Consider the following 27665-nt stretch of genomic DNA (forward strand, 5'->3'; position numbering starts at 1 on the left):
ATTTTAAGATACTCGTAAAAGTGCATTTGTTTCAGGGAATTTAGGATATTTCTGATCCAGCCCTGAAAGTTCTAGCGAATGAGAAACCGAAATAAGTGGCTTAATGTTAATTATTTCGTCAAAAATATATGAGCTAAGAGCTTGGACACAAAATACAAAACAGACATATTTCACAGTTTAAAAAGTCAAAGGGAATCCTTCATTTTCTGAGTTATCCTTTACGAATAAAATCCATATATATAGTTTTCTCTCGAATTGATAAAAATCGAGCTTTCAAACCAAATGCATTAACTGAGTCTTATTTTTGGTTTTACAGTAAAAGTATTTTCTTTTAGAAGTACATCCTTCTATTAAGGAGTACACACTTTTCCAGTGTGAAAACACATCAGTACACACTTTTTAGTGTACATCAGTACACAAGTGTGTACTGATGTACACACTTTTCCAGTGTGAAAACATATCAGTATACACTTTTTAGTGTACATCAGTACACAAGTGTGTACTGATGTACACACTTTTCCAGTGTGAAAACATATCAGTACACACTTTTTAGTGTACATCAGTACACAAGTGTGTACTGATGTACACACTTTTTCAGTGTGAAAACACATCAGTACACACTTTTTAGTGTACATCAGTACACAAGTGTGTACTGATGTACACACTTTTCCAGTGTGAAAACATATCAGTACACACTTTTTAGTGTACATCAGTACACAAGTGTGTACTGATGTACACACATTTCCAACGGGCATTATAGTGCTGATGGACAAAGAAAACCTCGGATCATCGGGGATCACGCAGCGAAAGAAAGCGGAAATTCCTGTTTCTAATTATATTTTACATAAATGGTTTTATTACCCACTAAAAACGTAAATCGAAATATTTCACTATGGAGTACAAATATGGAGAGAAAAAAGGCAAAACAAAAACAGGAAAAAACAATCACACTAACTAAGATACACGAAATAAGTCACACAAATTTATTGAAGAAATTGTGATTCAAATCAAATGATTTGCAAACCGCTCCCGAACGTTCCAGAGCAACGAGACTCGTGTCAACTACCTAACATTTATGGGTAATCATTCGATTACAAGTATAAATGCAAATCTTAAAGAAAACTTCATGAGCTTATACAAAATGATACGAATCATTTTCTTGACGTCTCCATAAACAACATCCACAGAAGTCCTAATAAACCATTCATGAGAACAAAAAACCTTCTAAAAGCTGTAAATAAACAATATAAATACGTGGTTTGTAAGCTAAAAGAGCTTCAGGCCTTTTATAACCATAAAACTAGTTCTATACACGTATAAAAGAGAAAGGGAAACTTATAATAGCTGGATCTTCAGGGATTTAACATGACACCATAGGCATTTAAAACTTCAAGCAAGAGTTTTAGCGTAGAGTCTGGTGACTTTATCAAAAAAATGAAAAATTTTCAAAGTAATTTGATATTTGGCAAGATTAATCTGCAGGGTAATAGAGCTAAAGATGAAATTTCTCTATAGGTGACAAATGATCAACATTTTTCATGTTCAAGAATTATTCAAAATCCGAATCTAGTCTATACAAAGTTGGCCTAGGTATCCTTAGGGAAACCCTAGTAGGTTAGGCAGGTTAGTTGATTTTAAGATGCTAGAACCTTTGCGGCAGAACTTTTCTTTCTTTACCCTCCCTGTATTTTGAAGTGTCTGAAAAGACAATAATGCAGCAGTTTTTAGGTTAAAAAGCTGCCAAACGCTAGATGGCATTGATGTTTTTTTCAATGGTAGTACCACATTCCAATCTTAAATTTTCTCGTACTCTTTGACACATATCTTAATGCTGTCTATACAGAAATGCATAGGGTATTTTCGCAAATAGAATACAAAAAAAGAAAAGAAAAAAAGAGATCCAAGATTCTCGTTGTTAACCAGCAATATAACAACTGCTTTACGGCTCATACTCTTTGAAACGTATTTCAATGCTGGTTATATATATTTAAAATATTCTCCAAGAAATTGCCTCACGACCGTCCTCAAAGAAAATGAAGAAGAATTAAAGTGCAGAACAAAATACCTGATGCAGCTTCAGAGACATTTTTATAGCAGGAGCAATGACTTTCTTGAGGATATCCATGTCCACAAAAACCCATTCGTCTCTTGGACAAGTCACACGAAAATCACCTTTGAACAGACTGTGAAGGCAGTGAAGAAAGAAATCAATACTAAAAATATAATATTAATTAGTAGATAAATTGGTGAGATCATTTGTAGAAAACAAGGACAACCATAGTGCATTAAATAAAAGTAATTACTGGGGGAGGGGGGGGGGAGTAAATACTGCCGTAATGAAAACAGCTAGAATCCTGAAGGGGTATAAAAATAGCTGTTATAGTCCACAAAACGGAGGGGGGGGGATAAGTGCATTTTTAGGCTCAAATTTCCCACATAAATTCTGTGTGCCAAATCAAACGGCATCTATCCCCTTTGTTCATAGATAGAATTAAAATCAACTCCATCAATTTTCAGAACTAACTTGACCTTCAGAACCAAGGCCCCAGGATATGTTACAGAAAATTTGATCATTTGATCTATACTGTAGTTGGGGAGCAACAGAAGGGACAGGGTCTCATCTTTACGAAATTTAGCAAAGATCCAATGGATATTCATCGATGTGAACGACATAAACACCCCCCCCCCCCCAAAGAGGTCCGATAGAGCACGGAAATCTGAGATACCGAAATGTTAGTCATCAGGGTACCTACCGAGAATATTTGGAATCTGTTTCTATTTCTCTTTCCTTGTCAGATTTCTCTTTCCTTAGAGGCTTCTAAACCAGACTGGCAAAAAAAAATCCCTCTTGAAACCAAAATTACTCTAGGTTCAGTACCATCAAACAAAAATAAATCATAAAGCAAAACAAGGAAAAACATAAATTAGCAGCTCAAGTGAATTTAAGAACAGCTAGGTTATGAGAGGAAAACGTTATGAAAAGAAAGTGACAAAAACACTTTATGAAATCGATCATTCCCCTCAACCTTACTAAAAGAATTTCTCTCGTAAATGCGTAACTGTGACATTTGCCTAGAAGTCTCATTTCCAAGCCATTAATCGTATCCAGGGGGGGGGGGGAGATGACCCTCAAATTTGCAGGCGACCTCTAGTTGGCAAAGCAACACTTATCAAGGACAAATCTATTATCAGGGGGCTGTTGAGACTCACAAACTTATAAATTATAAATTCAGCCAGAGAGGAAAAGCTCGACGATTTGCAAAAAATCAGGTCCATAGCGTTTGTAAATATTCCATCAGGCATTAGCCTTTCCCCGACAATGCATTAAAGCGGACGATAAAATACTACAACACCATAAAAAGATATTAAAGAAATACCTGTGTGGAAACCTCTACAACGTAATAGACAAAGGACTTGCCGCTATCCCTATTATAAAAAACACAAAAAAAACTATAAAACTTTTCTCCTCTAGAATATTCATTCAAGAATCTACAGGAGAAACAGTCCCCAATCCACCCCGACAGGACCGATAGGGCTCCAGATAGCAAAATTTTTCTTTTGCTTTTGGGGAAATTATATCATAGGCAGCGCAATCGCACTGCCTAAGTAAAGAACGATGTTGGCACAATGTATTATCTATTTTTTTCCTTTAGACCAGGGCACTTCATATCGAAGGAGTTGTCGCAGAAACTTTTAAAAGGGCTCATTCGATTAGAAACTGGAATGGCTTGTGCTTTGTTTAATAGTCGAAAGCGATCGAAAGGCAACTAACACCTCTTCCACGCCTACCATTTCCCAAAACACATCCAGTCAAAATTTTGAGATAGCCATTTTGTTCAACATAGTTGATTTCCAGATAGAAACTATGTTTTTGAGGAGAACACTCCCCCACAGCCCTCAGGACAAGGGTTGTAAGTTATGCCCTGGGGGCATATAAAGTTTTTATAGAAAGCTTTGTCTTAGAAACTTCAAACAGGGCTCATTCGATTGGAAATTCCAAGGGCTAGAGCCCACTTTAATAGTCGAAAGTGATTGGAGGGCAACTTACCCCCCTATCATGCCCAACTTTTCCCCAAAGACATCCAATCAAAATTTTGAGATAGCCACTTTGTTCAACGTAGTTGAAAGTTCTGGAAATTAGGTCTTTGAGAATGACAACCCCCACCCCTCACCCACAGTCTTCAGGACAAGGGTTGTAAGTTATGCCCTGGGGGCATATAAGGTTTTTTATAGAAAGCGTTGTCGTAGAAACTTCTCTTCAGGTCAAGGGTTGTAAGTTATGCCCGGGGGGCATATAAGGTTTTTTATAGAAAGCTTTGTCGTAGAAACTTGAAAAAGATTTGATTCGATTGGAAATTCAAAGGGCTAGTGCTCTTTTTAATATTCGAAAGTGATTGGAGGGCAACTAACGCCCCTCTCATGCCCACCTTTCCCCCAAACACATCCAATCAAATTTTTTAGATAGCCATTTTGTTCAACGTAGTTAAAAGTTTTATACATCTAGTCTTTGAGGATGATAACCCCCTCATAGCCCTCGGGGCAAGGGTTGTAAGTTATGCCCTGGGAGCATAGGAGATTTTTATAGATAGTGATGTTGTAGAAACTGCAAAAAGGGCTCATTCGATTGGAAATTAGAAGAGCTTGTGCCCTTTTTCATAGTCGAAAGTGACTGGAGGATAACTAAAACCCCTCTCATACCCACCATCTCCAAACACATCCAATCAAAATTTTGAGATAGCCATTTTGTCCGACGTTAAAAGTTAAAAAGTTAAAAGTTAGTTAAAAAGTCCGGAAATTATGTTTTTGAGGATGACACTCTCCCCACATTCCTCAGGGCAAGGGTTGTAAGTTATGCCCTGGGAGCATATAAGTTTTTTTTATAGAAAGCGTTGTCGTAGAAACTCAAAAACGGCTCATTCGATTGGAAATTAAAAGGACTAGTGCCCTTCTTAAAACTGATTGGAAGGCTTGACATTTTTATAGTAAAGATTGATGTGGGTACAATGTATTTTTTTTTTTTTTTTTTTTTTTTTTTTTTTAGTCCAGGGCACTTCGTATCGAAGGAGTTGTCGTAGGAACTTCGAAAAGAGCTCATTCGATTGAAAACAGAAAAGGCTAATGCCCTGCTTAATAGTTGAGTGATTGGAGGGCAACTAGACCCCTCCCACGCCAACCCTCCCATTTGCCCATTATGCTTAAAAACTAAATGTTGCCTTAAGATTAAATCAAAATGCACTGTGTTAATGCTAATTCCCAATAAGGCATCTCAGCAGTATCCCAAGAACGACTGGGGGTATTATGTTCAAACTTTCGAGGCTACTTCTGCTCTTAAAATTTAACCAAATCAAAATAGCGTAGGTGTATCCAAGCTATCAAAGAAAGTAAACAGATTTTTTTTGCGAATGGTATCAAGTTTTCCATTTCAGGTCAACTAGAGGAGGTATGAAACTAAATTAAACACTACTATTTGTGTCCAGATTTTTAAGAGGGTGTATGTTGTTAAAAAAATTTCTCTAGCATACAAATAGTAGGCCAAACTATAAAGTCTTAAAAAAACGAAAAGATTTAAAGTATTATTTTCTTTTTCCCTGAAAAGACTATGTCAATATAAAACGAACAGAAATTAATTAAAAAAACTTTCCCCACAAAATAAGTTTTTCAAAAAAAAGTAAAGAACTCCATTAAACCAAAAATGAGCAAAATTAAAATCAAATAATCTACCAAGTGTGAAACTTCCACAAATCAGCATCGATAAATAAATGAAACTCAAACGGAATAGTAATTACAATAAATAAGCGAGTCAAACTCAAAACGAGCAGAAATTAACATAAGTTGGGCACTAAACCTCTATGCCTTCCCAAGGCCAGAACATAATTTGCACTTTACTGAAAAAAAAATACAAATGAATGTGCAATGTCAGTTTAATATACATATACTGATAATTGGTAATCAAAATGTTAATATTATTTGATTTATTATAGTTATAAAAGTGAAAACATTTATATTTTTTCAGTAAAATGCAAATTATGTCGCAAATAAGTGCAAATAACTTAGTTATTTGCAAAAAAGTGCAAATAACTCACCTCGACAAAGCTTTAGGAGATGCATTGCATAAGCAACGCCTTGCCAAGAGACTTAGTGCAAGACAAAACGCAACAACAACTGAATCACGTCTGATTTCCATTTTCTTTTCTCGTCTTTGACCACAATATCGAATCCATTCCAAATATGAACGACAAAAAGAGCCCCTCGATATTCCTCGGCATTGATAGTCGTAATCTTCGTCAAAGTGTTTACTGAATGTCGGATCAACATCTGTATAATGCTTGTTAGCTAATGGAAGGAGAGCTTCAGTTACTGTTGGGTTTTCTAGCCATTCTTTCAACTTGGGCGAGGTCATTGCGAAAAAAATCACAGACTAGAAGAAGAAAAAAATTGAGCTAAAAAAAAAAAAAAAAAAAAAAAAAAAAAAAAAAAAAAACTGGAGACTGAAGGTTTGATGTTCCTAAAGCTGTTTCTTCATTTAGGTTTGTTCATCAAAATCGTTAAACTTATAATCAGCTTTTCGATGGAAAGCACAACTTTACTAATAGAATTGCTCCAAACCTGATCTTTCAGTTCATGAGCCTATACAGCTGAAGTAACAAGTAGAACTTCTGAAAAGTCCAACTTGGCAGTGACAAACAAATCCACAATGAACACTCGACTTTATAGTTAAAATTAAATAAAAAAAACAAGTTTTTTAAACTGAAAGTAAGGAGCGACATTAAAACTTAAAACGAACAGAAATTATTCCGTATATGAAGGGGGCTGTCCCCTCCTCAACGCCTCGCTCTTTACGCTAAAGTTTTTTTATTGTTTAGAAAAATAGAGTTGTGAGAAAGTCAAACATTAGCGTAAAGAGCGAGGCGTTGAGGAGGGGACAGCCCCCTTCATATACGGAATAATTTCTGTTCGTTTTAAGTTTTAATGTCGCTCCTTACTTTCAGTTTAAAAAACTTGTTTTTTTTATTTAATTTTTGAACGTTTTTGAATTAATGCAGGTTTTGATTTTGGCTCACCGTACATGAATAATTAAAACAAATTTTGCATATTATATTTGGTTAAATGGCTTTCTCGAAACTTGTTGAATTTTATTTACGAACGTTTTTATTAGTAATAAATATACGTAACTTAGAATTAACTTACGTAACGAGCTTCTATATTCATAAAATTTTAACACGTATATTAGGGGGTTCGCCCTCTAGTCAATACCCTCCTCTTTAAACTATAGTTCAAATTTTTTTTCCAGTTCTTTAAAAATGACCTCTTAATCACAATCAGTTGATCAGTTGAAAAACGTGTTTTTTTTATTTAATTCCTGATCTTTTTCTTTAATAATGCTGGGAAATCCGGCGCCCCCTTCATAGCAATGCCCCTTCCCCCATGAAAACTTCCTTCGTAGAAAGATCCTTCCATTTAGCCCCCGACCCTCTCCTGCCCCCACCTACTAGAAAAAATCTCCTCTGAAAAAGTCTGTATACTTCCCAATAACCAATACTATATGTTAACATTGAGTAAAGTTCATAACTTTCAGCCCTCCCCCTGGGGACTTTGGGGGATTAAGTCATACTAAAAGACATTTTTATCATATTTTCGACCATGCTGAACAAAATTGCTATCTCAAAATTTTGATCTGGTGACTTTGGGAAAAAAATGAGCGTGGGAGGGGGCCTAGTTGCCCTCCATTTTTTTTGGTCAATTAAAATGGACAATTTAAATTTTATTTTTAGTTCAAATTCCCCCTGCAACTTTTTTAATGTCAACCGTGTTATTAAAGAACACCCCTGTGTAGAAAAAAACAACAAAAAAAAAAAAAAAAACAAAAAAAACAAAAAACCCAACCCGTTTCGTTCTTCGGGACAAAAATTGAAAATTAAAAAATTTTTTTTATTGGTGATATAAACCACTAAAGTAGGGTTATATGATACGCTGAATATGATGGTGTGATTTTCATTAAGGTTCTATAACTGTTAGGGGGTCTTTCCCCCTTTTTTCGAAAATCAGCCAAATTTTCTCAGGCACGTAACTTTTGATGGGTAAGATTAAACTTAATGAAACTTATATATTTGAAATCAGAATTAAAATCTGATTCTTTTGATGTATCTATTGGTATCAAAATACCGTTTTTTAGAGTTTCGGTTACCATTGAGCCGGGTCGCTCCTTACTTACAGTTCGTTACCACGAACTGTTTGATAGGGACGAGTTACACTGCAAAAACATGTAATAGTTAACATTAGCACGGCGCTTTATTACGCCCATCAGATTAGAAGAATAGTCGATTCACAGGATGGTAGAATGCTATAAGATTTAATTTGTTTTCCCTTCCACTGCATTTTCAATTCTTGCACATACTAGCGACAGGTCTTTTCTTTGGTAAAAAATTGGCTGATGTAAATTTTCTTTTCATTAAATCAGTTCACAAATAGTAAATTTTCAGTTACATAAGCGGTTCAATTCTAAGCGTAAATTAAGATGAGCAGGGTTTATCAGGATGATAGAATGCTTTATAAAATTTAATTAGTGTTTAATAAATTGAAGAATCTACTGGAAAAGATCTTCTATGCTTAACAAGTTCTTGTTGCAAGCTTAATTTAATTTATGTTTAATAAATTAAGCAGTCTACTGGAAAAGGTTATCTATGCTTAACAAGTTGTTGTTGCAAGCTCAATTTAATTTGTTTAATAAATTGAGAACTCTACTGGGAAACATTTTCTATGCTTAACAAGTTGTTGTTGCAAGCTTAATTTAATTTGTGTTTAATAAATTGAGCAGTCTACAGGAAAAGGTGTTCTATGCTTAACAAGCTGTTGTTGCAAGATCAATTTAATTTGTGTTTAATAAAATGAGCAGTTTACAGGAAAATATTTTCTATGCTTAACAAGTTGTTGTTGCAAGCTTAATTTAATTTGTGTTTAATAAATTGAGCTGTCAACTGGAAAAGATTTTCTATGCTAAACAAGTTGTTGTTGCAATCTTAATTTAATTTGTGTTTTGCTCACTGAAAACCATAGAATCTGATATGGAGATTATAAAAAAATCAATCGATCACCTTGGTTCGCTGTGTGCGATTATTGAAGTTAATGCAAGCAAAATTAATGATGAAGTGGGTAAACTGACTGATAAGACGAATGCGCAAGAGATAATAATAAATGAACGTTGTACTTAAGTTGCCCTGTTAAAGAAACAGTCAATGTTGGTCCAAAGTACGGATAAGAAGAATAACGTTCTGTTTTGGAATGTTAAGACTGGGCCAAGTGCAGATGCTGAAAGCACTGTAAAACGCGTTCTAGTTGATGGCCTCGGGATTCCTGCTTCGGAAATTCCATCTTTTTCTGTTGTTAAAGTTACGGGCAATTTCGTGAAGATAAAAACAGCGGAATATCAAGGTCGACTTTCTATTATGAGTAATGTGGAGAAACTGAGCGGAAAACAACTAAGTCTTAGCAAACCCGTTTTTGCTATTGATGATATCAGCAAGGAAGTTAGATTGATTAGGAGGGATGTGCTTGAGAGTAGGAAGATTTTGCAAGGAAGGGGGATCCAATGTTGGGTGCCTCCGGTTTTTTTTTTTGGAAGAGTTGTGTATGGTAAAAAGAAAGATGTTTTGTTAAGTAATGTTATATTTTTTTTCTTGTTTATGATGAGTTATGTATATTTGGCTAGTAGCCCTTAGTTACATAAGTTTAGTGATTTAGATGTGGCCTTTTACAAGACTATTACCGTTTATTAGTTTTTGTTTTATTTTATTTTGTTTTTTTGTTTGTTTCAGGTTTTTGTGTTTTGGTGCCTGGTTATGGCCCCATTATTTCCTTGAGCCTTGATGGTAGAATGAAAATTTGCGGTAAGTTAAATGGTTTAGTCTCTCTCGCTTCGTTCTCTTGCCCGTCTTTGATGTTTGATAATTGTTGAGCTAAATTTGAATAGGTTGGGGGAACTTGAGTCGTCATGTTGATTTTTCGCAGATGAGTGAGGGTATCATGAATGAAGACCAGGTTGAGGGTGGAATGAATGTCGAGTGTGCTGATTCAAATTATGTGTGCCTGAATGAATTGAATGAATCGAAAGTTTTGTAGGAGCTGAAAATGTATGGTATGAATTTTCTTGGTTTAAATAGTGCATTTAATTATATTAATGAAGTTTCATCGAGGCTGGAACCGCGTGTAATGGCTTTGACAGAAACTTGGCTAAAAGAGCATAACTCTTCATTATTGGATATACCAGACTATAGGTTGTTTCTTCGGAATCGAGTGGAAAGACAGCATGGTGGCCTTGCAATTACGGTGAAAAATGGATATAATTTTAAGCCAAAGCCGGATATTACAGAATATCAAGAAATGATTTTGGAGTCAATGGTGTTAGAGGTGTTATTGTCTGGGCGGAAGCTATTTATTGTTGTTGTTTATAGCCCACCTTCAGGATATATGGATGAGTTTTTGAACCTGATTAATAATATATTGGATAAAATACCGGATTCGCAAGTGCCTTGCTTTATAAGTGGTGATTTCAATATTGATTTTAATAAAGTGGAAGATGTGAATTCGAAGGCAAGAAGATTTTTGAATCTTATGTATAGTTATGGTCTTTCCCCTTCTGTTAATATTCCAACTAGAATATCTGGAGCTTCTGCGTCTGTGATTGATAATCTGTTTTTGAATGTTAGCTGCGACTTGTCGCGAGTGTTAGTGAACGACGTCTCAGATCACTGTGCTATTGCGATCCGTGCAGCTATTAGTTGTTGTCGTCAAGGAGATGATATGACTAGAGTTAAACAGCTTATAATTGATAAGAAAGCCATATACAAATATAGGACTAAACTTACGAATGAGTCATTTGAATGCCTTGATGGTACTGATTGTGTTAATGATAAATTTGGTAAATGGTATGAAAAACTGATTCAGATGTTATATGAAAGTCTAGAGTTCAAACAAAAGCGTATACGATATGATGTTGCAACGAAACCATGGATATCAAAAACACTACTTAAATCGATGGATAAAAGACAAGAACTCTATGAAAGGTCTACTAAAACTGGATCTCAATCAGATAAAGATATTTATAAAAGTTATAATAGAAATTTTAAGACCCTTTTAAGACAGGCTCAAAAGCTCTATTTTGGAAATAAATTTAAAGAGGTAGAGGACAACCCTGCGACAACGCGGAGAATCATTTAGTTGTTAGTGAACCCTCGTGCTGCCCCGACTATCCCTGACATTCCAGATGCTCACTCGGATAATCAAGTTGCTAATAAAATGTGTGCACATTTTACAGATATTGGTAAGAGTATATCTGATAGTGTTGTGCAGTCACCCAGTGATGGCTCTTATAATGATTTTATCGATGAGGCAGCTGAAGTCTTTATATCTTTAAGACCAGTGACTCTTGCAGAGCATGAGACGATAGTAAAGTCAATGAAGAATTCAGCAGCTGGGTCGGATTTTTTCAGTGTTAGAATTCTTCGTTCAGTTTTCTCTACTATTTCAGGTCATCTGTTGTATTTGATTAATTCATGTTTTAAGAGTGGAGTTTACCCAGATTGTTTGAAAAGTGCTCATGTGGTACCCCTGTTTAAGAGTGGTGATAAGAATGATATGAATAATTACAGACCAATATCAATGCTCCCAATAATATCGCGTCTGTTTGAAAAACTGATTTATGTAAGAATGGTGGATTTTTTAAATAAAATTTCCTATTTTCACCCTACTCAGCTTGGCTTTCGTCATGGGATGTCAACAGAGCAAGCTTTGTTTTTTTTAACAACATTTGTCAATGATTTGTTGGATGCGGGGTTGAAAGTTGCGTCTATTTTTCTGGACATTATGAAAGCATTCGACTCTGTTGACCATAGTATATTATTATCAAAATTAGAGCATGCCAGTATTCGTGGTAATTTTCATAGTTTGATTTTGTATTTTTTGAGTGGAAGGATACAGTGTGTTGGGGTTGGGAGTGTTCATTCTGATTATATGACTGCGGGATGTGGAGTCCCACAGGGTTCTGTTCTTGGCTCCTTGTTGTTTTTAATCTATATCAATGATCTGAACGCAGTACTTAAAATGATTTTTAGTCCTGTTGGACCTGGATCTAGACAGTCAAAGATAATATCGCCTAGCTTCGCTGATGACACACAGTATTCACTGGCAGCTGTGACTGAGGCAGATTTATTTCTCCTATTAAATACAGGAATGAGTTGTGTTGAAAGATGGATGCGTGTAAACAAATTACGTTTGAATCATAGTAACAGTAAATTTATTCTATATGGAAGAAGTGCTAATTATTATCCTTGGATCCATGGTATTCAACTAGAAAGTGGATATCTCCAGAGACATAGTTATGTCCAATATATTGGTGTCCAAGTTGACGAGTATCTTATGTTTAAACCTCATATTGAATCACTGTGCACAAAAATTGCCAGGAATGTTGGAATGCTGCGGAAACTGAAACATTTTTTCCCTCCTAAAATTTTAAGAATGCTGTATTTCTCGCTAGTTCATTCGTATTTGTTATATTGTCTAAGTGTTTGATGAGCGACATTTAATACTTTTCTTCTGCCACTGAAGGTTCTTCAAAATAAAGATGTTCGTGTTATATCTGGAATGCGAGGTTCTGACTCGGTTCGAAGGCAATACGATGGTATCAAGATTCTGCCACTGTTCAGCCTAGTTAAGTTTTACACGGCATTATTCATGTTTAAAAGTTTTAATAGCCTGCTACCTGCATGTTTCTCGATTAGATTTACTGAAGCTCAAGACAGGTATGAGACAAGAAATGCCCATTCAATACAAACCCCATTCCCTATGACAACAAGTTCCACATTTTCTAACCGTTTTTCAGGCCTGGTTGTCTGGAACAAACTTCCCAGGGAGGTGAGAAACTAGACAGTTCTGGTTAAATTTTAAAAGTCGGTCAGGGTTAGTTGTTTTTATCAATATGTAAGATGATAGTGGTTATGTGTCGAGAATCATTGGTTGAATATTGTTGGTGAGATGATTCTTTGGGTTTTGAATGGATGAGTGATTTATTTCCTTTTTTTATTTATTTTTCTCTTCTCCTCTCTTTTTGTGAATTTTGTGAGTTGTGTTGGGTTGTTTGCGTGGATGATTCTCAAGTTCCCACTTTTTTGTTGGAGGGGTGGGAGAGGGAGGCGAGAGAAGATATTTATTTGTTTTTGGGTTGGGTTATATTAGGGTCCGAGGAAATAAAAGATAATAAAAGAAAATATTATATATCTTATTTTTTTTTTTTTTTTAAGTGTTTTTCTTTTTTTTTCGGGTTTTGTCCGGCATGCAGTAATGCATTGGTTTGTGTTTTTTAAATGAGAAGTTTGTTTATTTATTTATTGTAACCCGTTTGTAAATAAATTAAATAATAATAAAAAAAATAATAAATAAATAAATTGAGTAGTCTACTGGAAAAGATTTTCTATGCTTAACAAGTTGTTGTTGCAAGCTCAATTTAATTTGTGTTTAATAAATTGAGCAGTCTACTAGAAAAGATTTTCTATGCTTAACAAGTTGTTGTTACAAGTTTAATTTAATTTGTGTTAAATAAATAGAGTAGTCTACTGGAAAAGATTTTCTATGCTTAACAAGTTGTTGTTGCAAGCTCAATTTAATTTGTGTTTAATAAATTGAGCAGTCTACTGGAAAAGATTTCCTATCCTTAACAAGTTGTTGTTGCAAGTTTAATTTAATCTGTGTTTAATAAATTGAGCAGTCTACTGGAAAAGATTTTCTATGCTTAACAAGTTGTTGCTGCAAGCTTAATTTAATTTGTGTTTAATAAACTGAGTAATCTACTGGAAAGGATTTTCTACGCTTAACAACTTGTTGTTACAAGTTTATTTAATTTCTGTTTAATAAATTGAGCAGTCTACTGGAAAAGATTTTCTACGCTTAAAAAGTTGCTGTTGCAAGCTTAATTTATTTTGTGTATAATAAATTGGATAATCTACTGGAAAAGATTTTCAATGCTTAACAAGTTGCTGTTGCAAGCTTAATTTAATTTGTGTTTAATAAATTGAGTAAGCTACTGGAAAAGATTTTCTATGCTTAACAAGTTGTTGTTGTAAGCTTAATTTAATTTGTGTTTAATAAATTGAATAAGCTACTGGAAATGCTTTTCTATGCTTAACAAGTTGTTGTTGCAAGCTTCATTTAATTTGTGTTTCATAAATTGAGAGGTCAACTGGAAAAGATTTTCTATGCTTAACAAGTTATTGTAGCAAACCTAATTTAATTTGTGTTTAATAAATTGAGCAGGCAACTGGAAAATTTTTTCTATATTTAACAAGTGGTTGTTGCACGCTTAATTTAATTTGTGTTTAATAAATTGAGCAGTCTAATGGAAAAGATTTTCTATGTTTAACAAGTTGATTGTAAGCTACTGGAAAAGATTTTCTGTGCTTAACAAGTTGTTGTTGCAAGCTTAATTTAATTTGTGTTTAATAAATTGAGTAGTCTACTGAAAAAGATTTTCTATGCTTAACAAGTTGTTGTTGCAAGCTTAATTTCATTTGTGTTTAATAAATTGAACATTCTACTGGAAAACATTTGCTACGCTTAACAAGTTGTTGTTGCAAGCTTAGTTTAATTTGTGTTTAATAAATTGCGTAAGCTACTGGAAACGATTTACTATGCTTAATAAGTTGTTGTTGCAAGCTTAATCTAATTTATGTTTAATAAATTGAGCAGGCAACTGGAAAAGATTTTCTATGCTTAGCAAGTTATTGTTGCAAACCTAATTTAATTTAATAAATTGAGTGTACTGGAAAAGATTTTCTACGCTTAAAAAGTTGTTTTTGCAAGTTTAATATAATTTGTGTTTAATAAATTGAACAGTCTATTGGAAAAGATTTTCTATGCTTAACAAGTTGTTGATGCAAGCTTAGTTTAATTTGTGTTTAATAAATTGAGTAGTCTACTGGAAAAGATTTTCTATGCTTAACAAGTAGTTGTTGCAAGCTTAATTTAATTTGTGTTTAATAAATTGAACATTCTACTGGAAAACATTTTCTATACTTAACAAGTTGTTGTTACAAGTTTAATTTAATTTGTGTTTAATAAATTGAGTAAGCTACTGGAAAAGATTTTCTATGCTTAGGAAGTTATTGTTGCAAACCTAATTTAATTTGTGGTTAATAAATTGAGTCTACTGGAAAAGATTTTCTATGCTTAACAAGTTGTTTTTGCAAGTTTAATATAATTTGTGTCTAATAAACTGAGTATTCTACTGAAAAAGATTTTCTATGCTTAACAAGTTGTTGTTACAAGTTTAATTTAATTTGTGTTTAATAAATTGAGTAAGCTACTGGAAAAGATTTTCTATGCTTAACAAGTTGTTTTTGCAAGCTTAATTTAATTTGTGTTTATTAAATTGAGTAAGCTACTGGAAAAGATTTTCTATGCTTAACAAGTTGTTGTTGCAAGCTTGATTTAATTTGTGTTTAATAAATTGAGCCGTCTACTGGAAAAGATTTTCCATGCTTAACAAGTTGTTGTTGCAAGCTTAATTTAATTTGGGTTAATAAATTTAGTAATCTACTGGAAAAGATTTTCTATGCTTAACAAGTTGTTGTTGCAAGCTTAATTTAATTTGTGATTAATAAATTGACTAATCTACTGGAAAAGATTTTCTATGCTTAACAAGTTGTTGTTGCATGCTTAATTTAATTTGTAGTTAATAAGTTGAGCAGTCTACTGGAAAAAATTTTCCATGCTTAACAAGTTGTTGTTGCAAGCTTAATTTAATTTGTGTTTAATAAATTTTGTAATCTACTGGAAAAGATTTTTTATGCTTAACAATGTGTTGATGCAAGCTTAATTTAATTTGTGTTTAATAAATTGAGTAGTCTACAGGAAAAGATTTTCTATGCTTAACAAGTTGTTGTTGCAAGCTTCATTTAATTTGTGTTTCATAAATTGAGCAGTCAACTGGAAAAGATTTTCTATGCTTAACAAGTTATTGTTGCAAACCTAATTTAATTTGTGTTTAATAAATTGAGCAGGCAACTGTAAAAAATTTTCTATACTTAACAAGTTGTTGTTGCAAGCTTATTTCAATTTGTGTTTAATAAATTGAGCAGTCTAATGGAAAAGATTTTCTATGTTTAACAAGTTGATTGTAAGCTACTGAAAAAGATTTTCTGTGCTTACCAAGTTGTTGTTGCAAGCTTAATTTAATTTGTGTTTAATAAATTGAGTAGTCTACTGGAAAAGATTTTCTATGCTTAACAAGTTGTTATTGCAAGCTTAATTTAATTTGTGTTTAATAAATTGAACATTCTACTGGAAAACATTTGCTACGCTTAACAAGTTGTTGTTGCAAGCTTAGTTTAATTTGTGTTTAATAAATTGCGTAAGCTACTGGAAACGATTTACTATACTTAATAAGTTGTTGTTGCAAGCTTAATTTAATTTGTTTTTAATAAATTGAGGAGTCTACTGGAAAAGATTTTCCATACTTAACAAGTTGTTGTTGCAAGCTTAATTTAATTTGTGTTTAATAAATTTTGTAATCTACTGGAAAAGATTTTATATGCTTAACAAGTTGATGATGCAAGCTTAATTTAATTTGTGTTTAATAAATTGAGTGAGCTACTGGAAAAGATTTTCTGTACTTAACAAGTTGTTGTTGCAAGCTTAATTTAATTTGTGTTTAATAAATTGAGTGAGCTACTGGAAAAGATTTTCTGTGCTTAACAAGTTGTTATTGCAAGCTTAATTTAATTTGTGTTTAATAAATTGAACATTCTACTGGAAAACATTTGCTACGCTTAACAAGTTGTTGTTGCAAGCGTAGTTTAATTTGTGTTTAATAAATTGCGTAAGCTACTGGAAAAGATTTACTATGCTTAATAAGTCGTTGTTGCAAGCTTAATTTAATTTGTTTTTAATAAATTGAGCAGTCTACTGGAAAAGATTTTCCATACTTAACAAGTTGTTGTTGCAAGCTTAATTTAATTTGTGTTTAATAAATTTTGTAATCTACTGGAAAAGATTTTATATGCTTAACAAGTTGATGATGCAAGCTTAATTTAATTTGTGTTTAATAAATTGAGTGAGCTACTGGAAAAGATTTTCTGTGCTTAACAAGTTGTTGTTGCAAGCTTAATTTAATTTGTGTTTAATAAATTGAGTAAGCTACTGGAAAAGATTTTCTATGCTTAACAAGTTGTTGTTGCAAGCTTAGATGATATGACTTAAGGCTGTAATATCGCAGCTGCTGCGTCATCCTGGTATTAATTCACTACATCGTCGTGGGGTTTGACTGGGCCCCCAAGGATTTGCATTTCAGCCTTTTAATTTCTGTGAATTCAACTCTCCTGGTTCTAACTCTTGAGCGTGATGCTTTTAAAAGCATTCCCTTTCAGAGTACAAGGTTATTATACACTAGAAATACGGCTAGATTAAATGGGAACCGAAACTTTAAACTACATGGCTATGACAAAAGTTTTGGCATCCGAAGAATCTACTTTTCATGTTGACTGCAAAGATGTAAAATTCATTAATTTTACATATATCAGTCAAGTTATAAAAACAAGGAAATTGGAACAAGTCTTTGATAAAAAGAAAAAGGAAGATGACTTCCAAGTGGGTAGGATCTTGACGATAGTTTCGTCATCAAATTCAGATGTTTGAGTGCGCTAGAGGGTAGACTCTAGGGTACTCAACTATCTTCCAATCGAATGAGCCATTTTCGAAGTTTCTACGACAACTCCTTCGATACGAAGTGCCCTGGTCTAAAGAAAAAAAATATAAACAATACATTGTGCCAACATCGTTCTTTACTTAGGCAGCGCTATTGCGCTGCCTATGATTTGTTGATTATGGTGTCTTAAGGAAGCTAACGTCCTAAGTAACTTTGTAAAAATCTATCGATATTGAGCAATAACCAGAAAATAGGAATAACAGCTTGCACATAGAGTATGCAAAGATGTATTTAAAAGGAGTAGAGGGGGATTGGGCCCCCCAGAAATTCATCAAGATTTTTTAAAGAGCTTGTTATCTCATTGAAAGCATTCCTCTTGAAAATTTGCGTCATAGTTTGATAATTTATTTGAGGAGGCCTTACAGCAGCAAAAGTTTTCCCCTTTACAGATCTTATTTTACTTTTATACATCTATTAAGATTATCAAACAATTCATAGTAATGAACTGTAAGTAAGGAATGAATTGGCCAAATAGTAACCGAAACTCTAGAAGACCGAATTTTGACAATAATAAATACATCAAAATGATTGTCTTTTTATCCTGATTCCCAATTTACAAATTTCATTAAGTTTAATGTTTCCATCAGAAACAAAGATCACCAAAGGGATTACAATTTCTCTATACGCCTTTTTATTACTTTTTTACGAGTTGGACAAAAATTCGAGGGGGAAAGGTCAAACCGAGGGATATCCGCCCCCCCCCCTCCCAGATATGGCCTTGAATGGTACTGCAGTTCAATCGTGCAAGGAATTCTAATATATAAATGTTTAAGGCTTACAAGTTTTTGCGGGACAGATAGTGTGAGAATAGGAAGAAAGTAAAAGAAGTAGAGAAGAAGTAGAGAAGGCGACTATAGAAGTAAGGATTTGTTAAGTAGAGGTCACTGTGTTGAAATTACAAAGGATCATGAAGATGAAGCCATGTGGCGTAATAACAAAATATTGTATTTGCATCTTGAGATTTTGAGAGGAAGTGCTTAGCCTTGATTTGTCCCAGCTGAACATTGGTACTATACTAAGACTTGAATTCTCATCCATAAGTACACATAATTACAATTTCAGCGCGCCACCTTTTCGGCTAAGATGACATCTTAGAGCATAATTCATTTTGTTTTCACTCTATTGTTGACGCGTTCTGATAATCGCCTTCTCGCGATTGCTTGTCTTTCTCACTGCCACCTCTTGATGTCATGTTTTTTGGGACAAATCAGTCGCACATCAGTCTTTTCATGACTCCGCCTTTCGCGCGCACGCAATGACAAACTTACAGCACATTACAACTGGATTATGGGAGACCTATTGCTCTGACTTATTGTTAGTTCCCAGTCCGCGCGCTGTGATGTGTCCCATTTCTGAACCAAATTTTTGCTACTGTTTATATATTTATACTGTGATCCACAGTCAGAATAGGAGCATGGGAAGACGTTTCCAAACTCCTAAATCAACACTTTACAACAGCGATTTTTCATGAACTGGGAAAAGTCTTTTGCTATACTCGTATATAACGCAACCATACAAGTGGATGTTTTTGCAATCAGGAAAGGGGAGGGGAAACCAATTTGACAACTTGCTGTTCAGTTGGTGCAGGGGATTTTTCTAGGACAGGTATTCGAAGGCCAACTTTTACTACTGTACGAGCTATCCGGAGATAAGCTCTCATTGGGGGAGTTTTGCGTGGAGGCAGGTTTTCTCGGAGCAATTTTTTGTTAGTTGTAAACTTTTTTTCAAGAGAAGTTTTCTTGATGCAGAAAAATCAAAGCAACTATGGAACTATTTCCTTAACTAAACTCTGTTCATGTCTTGGAAGAGCAATGTAGTTTCTGCCAAGACGTACGGAGCTATTTAACCAGGGATGTTATTTACTGAAGGCAAAGGTGCAAGGTCATCCTTGATTGTTACTATGAATTAATTATCCAATTTTAGAGTAGAATCCCTCCTGAAAGAAACTTTCAGTAAATTTGTCTCAACTTCGATCTTTGTTTCGATCTCAACTTCGATCTTTGTTTCGATCTCAACTTCGATCTATAAACCCAAGAGTTTATAGAAGTGATCATGCAGATAAGTAGCCCAATAGCTTCAGAAGATCTTAAGAACAATTTCATATGGGTATAGCCCAAGGTTAAAAAAAAGATAGTAAAACAAAAGTATACAAAATGTACAGCAGCAACTTGACATAAGCTGCAAAAATTCTTGTACTGTGTAAACAAAACTAATAGAAATGGGTCTAGGGTCAGAATGAGGTCCCGGGGAGACATCTTCAAATCCGACTTCATATTCTTTTCTTACTTGTCAGTATAACGATTCATATTGTATAAAATATTCAATGTATAGGATAATAACATTCCAGATCAGAAGAAGTCCCTGATTTTGAGCACAAAAGAAGTGGAGGTAGGCATTTGAAAACGAATTCCAATGTTTAATCTAGGCTGTAGTTCTATTTGCCACCCAGAAAGTTTTGTAAACGCAGTAAAACGATTTTCCAATTAAACCAGTAACCTCTGTTCTGGAAGGGTGGAGTTAGGAATTAGAAAACACTTTCTTGGAAACCGCTTTGGACACAACATCCACCTATGGCCGTTTCATTAACATAACATAGTAATTTTTCGAGGGGACGAGAAGTCATTATTAGGCAGTTTTTCAATCTACGGGTACAATGTTACTTGTGGGGATGTTTTCAATAAAGTCATTTGGGGCAAGTTTCCTCTGGAGGGTGGGGTAGGCTTTTCAAGAGTGAGTATTTCTGAGGGTAAGTTTTTTAGGGTAACGCCTTTCTACCACCTACCTTTACATAGGATGATATGAGCAGTTTTCTGAGATCATAGACTTGGAGCATTCCGGCTGCATTGTTATCACTTACGGTGTAACCCTCAACAACATACTTCGTAGCTGTTACTTGCCAAGCAAGCCACCTCTGAGAAAATGCGGCATTTCCGCTAAGCATCTGAGGTAAGTGCCCAGGTTCACAGCAACAGCATCCTATAAAAAGTAAACTGACAACTTGATTTGCAGACAAAAGTTGTGTAAATAAACAATGCTTCTGGCATTTGACTTTTCTTATGTAGTAGCATTTAAATAAAAAAGTCTTATTGGCCCTTCTCGGATCCTTGCTAACTCTTATACTCTTGATCATATTCGATTTTTTTTTTTATTAATTCAGTACTTCTTCTGGGTACGGTGGAAGCAATCATGTGCACAACAATAAACCCTCAACAAACAACATTTCCAATCCCCCAGCCATTCATAACTAACTATTATTAGCATTACTATCAATTAATTGCAGCACCAAGCCACCTAGAGCCAACATAGTTGCCCCTGTCCCTCCTCCACACCAATCTTTTCAAAACTTCATTTTTCATTCCATCTATAATGCTTCAACTTCCTTTAGATTCTTTCTTATGACCTCTTCACATCCCGTTTCGGGACGATATACTTTTGGCTTGGAACCGGATTAAAGGTTAAAAAAAAAACTCGATTTTTGGCCACCTATTATCCGACATCCGTAAAACGTGACCTAGTCTTTCTTTATATTCTTAACCTTACTTTATAGCCCAAGAAAGTGGGATCAAGCCATATATTTTATACAGCTTATTGTTTGATATAGGATGAGTCAAAAGAGTACCAAAACATATGTTTAGACAATTCCTCTGATAAATTTTGGCACATCTTCCTCCAGCTTACGAAGAGCCAACGTCTTAGACTCATACGTAACCACTGTCAATACCTCGGCTTCTGATATTCTAATTTTATTTCTAAGCTTTATCTTCCTAATCCCCAAAAGTTTTTCACAGCCTGTCAAAACTACCAGGTAGTCTGAAGATTCCAGGATGAATAAAGAGGAAGATTGTCCGTATCCTCCCATACAGAAACGAGGTCTTAAAAATACGGATTTTGAGATATCAAACCTCCACGAAAGTGTCTTAGTGCTTGGCCTCTCAAAATTCACACCTATTTGAACCTATGTAATAGATATTAGGGCTGAGATATCTTACTCCAGCGTAAGATACCTTTTCTCGTGGTTATTCCCATTCCCGGTGAAAATTAAAATACTTTTTTCTCACAATGCATAAGTTGTATTATTAATCCAAACGTTGTCCTAAACACTCATTTTGCGAACAACATATACATGCAAAGTTGGTTTCAGGTTCCCTAGACGAGATATCCCAAAGGGCGAAGTCCCTCCCAAGAGAACTGTAAAAGAAACCTATTATAACGAATAATGGAAGATTTTTTTTAATTCTAGCTGAGGAATCTGAAACTCATTTACGTTCCGTTCTTTAAGATGCCTAAAAAGGAAAACATCCTAGAACAGCATGAAGAAATCAACAATTAACCAGCACCAACTTTGCAACAAGGCTTAGTATACTATATAAAAAAAACAGTGATAAAAATATGAAACAAAAGTTGGGCAAATAGAGCAAAGTTTATGCATCTTCAAAGTCTTTAAATGTCTCCTTTATACTGTTCAGAAACAGTTCTCAAAAATATAGCCGTATTTTCTTTCTGGCTTGCTTTAATATAATTTTTTTTAAGGCTACCCGTCTCTAAACGCTTCTTTTTTCAGCAAACTACATTACGGTACAGTTGTCTCTCAATCTGGTTCAGAAATAATAGTCAATTAATTTACTGCAAGACAAAGTTGGACAAAAATAAAGTATGTGCCACTTACCTTGGTCATCTTCAACGTCTTCAGTGATCGCTTCGATTTCTCTTTGTTGACAGTAAGTACCTCGGAATTCCATTCCACGAAGCTGAAATGTAACTAATCCATTTGCAATTTCGATTATGTGAACTAAACAGTTCATATTGTCGGATGTTAGAATAAAGCAATCGCCTTGAGTGACTGTCCCCCAGCGACCTATAAAACAAATCTGGAATAATTATACTTCTCTTATATAGGTTAAATAGCAAGTTTCTTACTTGAATACGTTTAATAGTGTTATTTGGATTACAAATCCTCCCATAAGATAAAACAACCACTTCGACGATGTTTTCGGGGTTACAAACAAAATTTACTCAAACGGGGATATTCTGTTTTTTCACTAGCGGGCTTTGGGAATTGATTCTGCCAGTTCTGAAATCAAGGGGTTTCGGTCAATTCATAAACTTTATGTTCAAAAAAAAAACACAGAGAACGAATCAACCAAATCCTGGAATGTCAAAAAATGCAGAATCGAGCAGAAACCTTATCATATTGGGTAAAGTTTGAAATTTAGCAAGATTGGCACTAGGATCTTCAGTATTTTAGATGTTGTTTTCTCCCAGAGCTTTATGAGTGTGCACGTTAGAAATTTCCACAAATCTAGAACTGAAAATCTAGTCAAACCACTTAAACAGAACATTTTTACATGAAATATCTATTGTATATATTGACTAAATTTGTCTTTTATTCTTTTTGATTTTAGATTCTTTCCTTTTTTTCAAATTGTTATAACTTAAATTATCCCCCTTTTCAATGCTGAGGACGTCTAGTTGCACAAAGACAAAATATTCATTTGATCGTTCTTCTGCTTTTTCTTCTTGCTGGCGAACGATTTTTCTTAGGATTTATTTCTTTGATTTTAGCAGAAAAACAATATTTTTAGTCCAACTTTCAAAAATATTCGATTGGGTGACAATTTAGAAATAATTCCTAGTTCCAAAAACTAGCGTAAATTACACCCTTGTTGAATAAATACGGCTGCTTTTAGCTTCAAATCGCTAAGTCAGTCCAGCAAGTTCATAATTGCATGATTTTAATTAAGGGTTTACTACTGAAATACGCAGATACAAGGCAATACGAGAAATCCATGCACTCCGCGAGATGGCGGACATTCACCTTTCTCCGGTAAGAATGGTGGATTTGTTGAGAAAACTCTGTAATACTCTGAAATACTCTGCTAGGAAACCCTGGAAGGACATATTACATAACTTTTGATGATGGCATGGAAGAAAAGGCGCAAGGAACTTTAGAACATCAATGCTACTTGCGGTCTCTTACAAACTGACATGTCTATGGGTATAACCCAAAGAAAAGCAGCGAATCTTTTACTCTTTAACGTAGACATTTTAGAAATTCAAAACTACCATTGCCACTGGCAGTATAGCGTTATCTAAAAATAAATACAAAATTCAAAGCAAGCTTAACATGGTATTCAATCTCAAATTATCAAATTTGTTGTATTTGAAGAAGTTTCTTTGAATTTCATCAGAAATATTCATAAAACGGCACGTTCTTTTGTTTTCAGTCTTTTTCATTATTAGGCTTGCTATAAACTTCAGGAAATACCATTAGGTTTTTCACAAAGTTTTAGTATTTTAACCTAAAAGTTAGGGAAACTTTAGGAAATAACATTAGGCTTGTTAAAAACTTTAGGAAGTAGCTAGGGCTAATTTAATCTGTGCCATAATCGTTTAGTAAAAGATTAGTCTTGTGTAAGAGTGGGTCTTTTCTCTTTAGTCGAATGAAAAGCAAAAGTAAAAAGACAGAAACCCATACATTCACCTAAATGAGATGTAGGTTCTATAATTAGCTTTTTTATTTTTCTGGGTAACTTATTTTTATATATGTACCTAACTATTTTTGGAATATCAACTGGACTAGATGCTCGTGTACCCTAGGACCCGTCAACAAAAATTCACCAAGTCCATTCTCAGCGCTAAAAAAAAAAAAAAAAAAAAAAAAAAAAAAAAAAAAAAAAAAAAAAACTGAAATTACTGAAGTAGATTTGAATAACTTTATTTGCATTTATACTAACATAAATTTATGTTTTAAAGGATTTTATAGACTGGTTTCGATGATTAATAAGCCATGCGTGACAATTCATATACAACCAAGGAAAATGAACATAGGAAGCCGTGGATGTCACCATGTTTGTTAAGTTGTATTAATAAAAGGGATCTACTTTATAGATCTTTTTAAATACTGAAAATGATCTAATTTTTTCAAGTCTAATTAGGCCATCAAAAGGCCTCATTGGCCTTCGAACGGTTCATGTGCAGTCAAAATACTTGTCATTATTTTCTTCTCTATTTTAACGGAATTTTGTCATTCTAGTTACTTACTCCAAACAAACTTTCTCCATCCCTCTTCCTAAGAGAAGGAGAGTGGAAGGACTCCGCTTAAAAAAAAGAATTTCATAGCCCTTATTCACACAAATTTTTGGGAAAAATTATAAGCTGTGTTTAGAATAAGTGTAATATTAGAACGTTCAACAGCTAGAAATGGCAACAACAACAGCAGAACAAATCGTTTCTCCTAATTTCATGAATTTGACTTTAGATGTGGTTACCATCATACATGTCAATGATGAAGCATTACCTGTTCTACAAAAAGTAGGTCAATACTGCAATTTCTAACACAGTTGACAAATTGTCATTCATTTAGAAAGTTTTTCTATTTAAACTAAAAGTTGTCAAAAATATCTCTTACCTAAGAGCAAATCACCGGCTAAAGTATCTTGAAGCGATCGTGTCAATTGCTCATAAAATATACCATTCAAATTGTTGTCATCACTTCCAAGATTTCTCTCAAGTTGAGAAACTAGCTTCGTATTTGAACTATCTATTCGTTTCGTGTTATAATCACGCTCCCAGAATTTGATGGGCCTTGGATACGAAGTCAAAAAGATGGCAGAACCAAGAAAAGGACTCAGAGGAGACGACACAATGCTTGAAACTACAGCCTGTGCAAGCAGCATAGCGGAATGGGGCACACTAATCGGTTGAGCAAAGGCATGGAATGCAGAACCCCAAGATATTTGCCATGGGGCGACATATGTTGCCACAAATTGAATTTTTAACAGCATTTCACTCACTTTTTTATATACAGATAGTAGGATACAGTAGTCAACTAAAAAAGTTTCACTTCGTTCAGCCAAATCATATTTGAACAGCATAACAGCAAATAGAACGACAATATAACTATGTGACGGATTGCACAATGTGCTTCTCACACATTTCACAGCACAAACAACAACAATAAGTGTTCCAATATGAACTCCATATTTTTCAATGATTGTATTTGAATCTCTTGTGAAGGCACATAAATAGAGTACTACATAAACAATATTTTTTTCAAAGAAACCAATCCAGCCATAAAATCTTTCAAACCACATTAGCTTTGCCATTTCAAATACTTCAAATCGCTCATACTCATTCGGTCTCAGGAAAGGGTGAGCAAAACAGGACCAGGGTAGCTTTTTTCTAGCTTGAGGTATTAGATAATGCAACACAAATCCCAAAACTACACTGATAGTCCACAGAATATCGGTGAGAGGTCGTTGCAACACTGTGAATACTGTACTAACATGCACTGCAAAAACGAATATTCCAATAAGAATACAAATAATTATGTCCGATTTTAAGCGTTTTAAAACAGTAGTTCTTAGTTTTGCTGGTAGTGGATCCACAAAATCACCACTATGAACAGTCTCTTTGATATTTCTCGTCAAATTTATGAGTACACTCGGGTCACTTGAGTAACGAGAAAAGTGATAACACGTAGCTACTAAAATTCCACAAAAGATAGAAAATAAAACATGCTGTGTTCTTTCTGGTTGAATTAGACCAACATAAGCAAAACTATACAAAAATGCAATAAGAAGAATACTACGCAATATTGCATAGACGGAGCTAAGGAGTCCAGTGACAGCACTTCCTCCAAACAAATGAATATCAATCTGCTCCAATATGTACACTAGGAAGGTACTTATTTGAGGCAAGACTCCAAGAGTGAAAATAATCGGAAACAACAGTATCAAAAGAAGAAGAAAGTCTCTAATATTCATCCATAGTTTCACATTACTTATATCAATTCCATAAACTAAAAACCTTGACATTGTTGGGTCCTTTTGTAAATAAATATCAATAAGTATGACTAATCCACTAAATAAACAAAAAAATGTAGGACGGGAAAATGCTACCAAACGATTAAAACCATGAGTAGGGGATGCTGCGTCCGGCTGCACAGATTTGAATAAGCTATACTGGCAACCTCCAATAACCACACAAAGGAGAAACGCCGTAAAATCGTGACATAGATTTCGGCTGAGTAGGGTTGCCCCCAAAAGTGCAGTAATTACAGCAAGTAGCACTGAAATTAGAAGTTCTAGTATACTCCAGTTTCGATCCAAAAGCGAGAGTAGCTGAAGGCGGTCATACCGAATCTTCAAATATCTTTTCCACATTTTAAGTTTATAATATCGTTTTACTTTGGGGACAGTTACCTCATCTATCTTATCATGTTCCTCGTGAGACGCAATAGCTGCAGGTAGTGAATTAAGCATGGCATGCAGCGTTAGAGGGTGGAAATAATCTGGTGAAGCACTAGGTAAAATTCCATCATTTGCTGGTGCTAAATGATCTCGTCCTCTACGTGGTCCATAAGTCCTTATTCTATTTCTAACAAACCGCACACTTGGATTATCGGTAAGAAGAACACTAGCATTCCCAAAACTAAGTGAGCTATTCCCAGGGGATGTAAATGTGCGTTCGGATCTTAGATTTGAGAATATTTGTGACACTGTTGTACCATCATTGAGGTTGCCCACTACCCATGGACGTCCAAGAGGTGGTAAGGGTAAAGGACCAATTTGAGTCAACTGGTCGGATCCTGATTTTGATTCAATGCTGTATACATTCCAAGGAAGAGCTGACTGGCTAGAGTTTTCAGGACTCTCTTCATGAGTGCTCGACTCACCTTGGCTGTGAATAAAGAATGGCGTTAATTGGTGACTCGAGGTACAAATTTAAGCAACCGGAAAAGAGGGTAAATTACTACAGCTGAATTAAATCTTGATGTGTATATATCATCATGTTTAAGCACTTAGAAACCGTAAGTTGATTCTGAAAATTTTGTTCAAAGTATAATATTTAAGGAGAGACATTTCTACCAATAAAAAAATTCCTTTCATTTGTCTTGCGAGAGGGTGGAATCCTA

General features: G+C 34.5%; 1 protein-coding gene across 1 annotated transcript in view; it reads right to left on the reverse strand.

Moving 5' to 3' along the window:
* Window positions 1–27665, reverse strand: part of LOC148950062 (pecanex-like protein 1) — a 102793-nt gene that overhangs the window by 20709 nt on the left and 54419 nt on the right. The window contains exons 10-14 of the mRNA XM_089091771.1: window positions 25158–27430; window positions 22416–22604; window positions 20532–20725; window positions 6084–6418; window positions 2066–2213 (exon numbers count right to left, since the gene is read on the reverse strand). Of these exons, the coding sequence (XP_088947897.1) occupies window positions 2066–2213; window positions 6084–6418; window positions 20532–20725; window positions 22416–22604; window positions 25158–27430 (3139 nt within the window). The remainder of the gene's footprint in view (window positions 1–2065; window positions 2214–6083; window positions 6419–20531; window positions 20726–22415; window positions 22605–25157; window positions 27431–27665) is intronic.

The sequence above is a fragment of the Artemia sp. Qi Xiang Cuo genome, chromosome 7 (assembly GCF_049724085.1).
Source record: "Artemia sp. Qi Xiang Cuo chromosome 7, ASM4972408v1, whole genome shotgun sequence".
NCBI lineage: Eukaryota > Metazoa > Arthropoda > Branchiopoda > Anostraca > Artemiidae > Artemia > Artemia sp. Qi Xiang Cuo.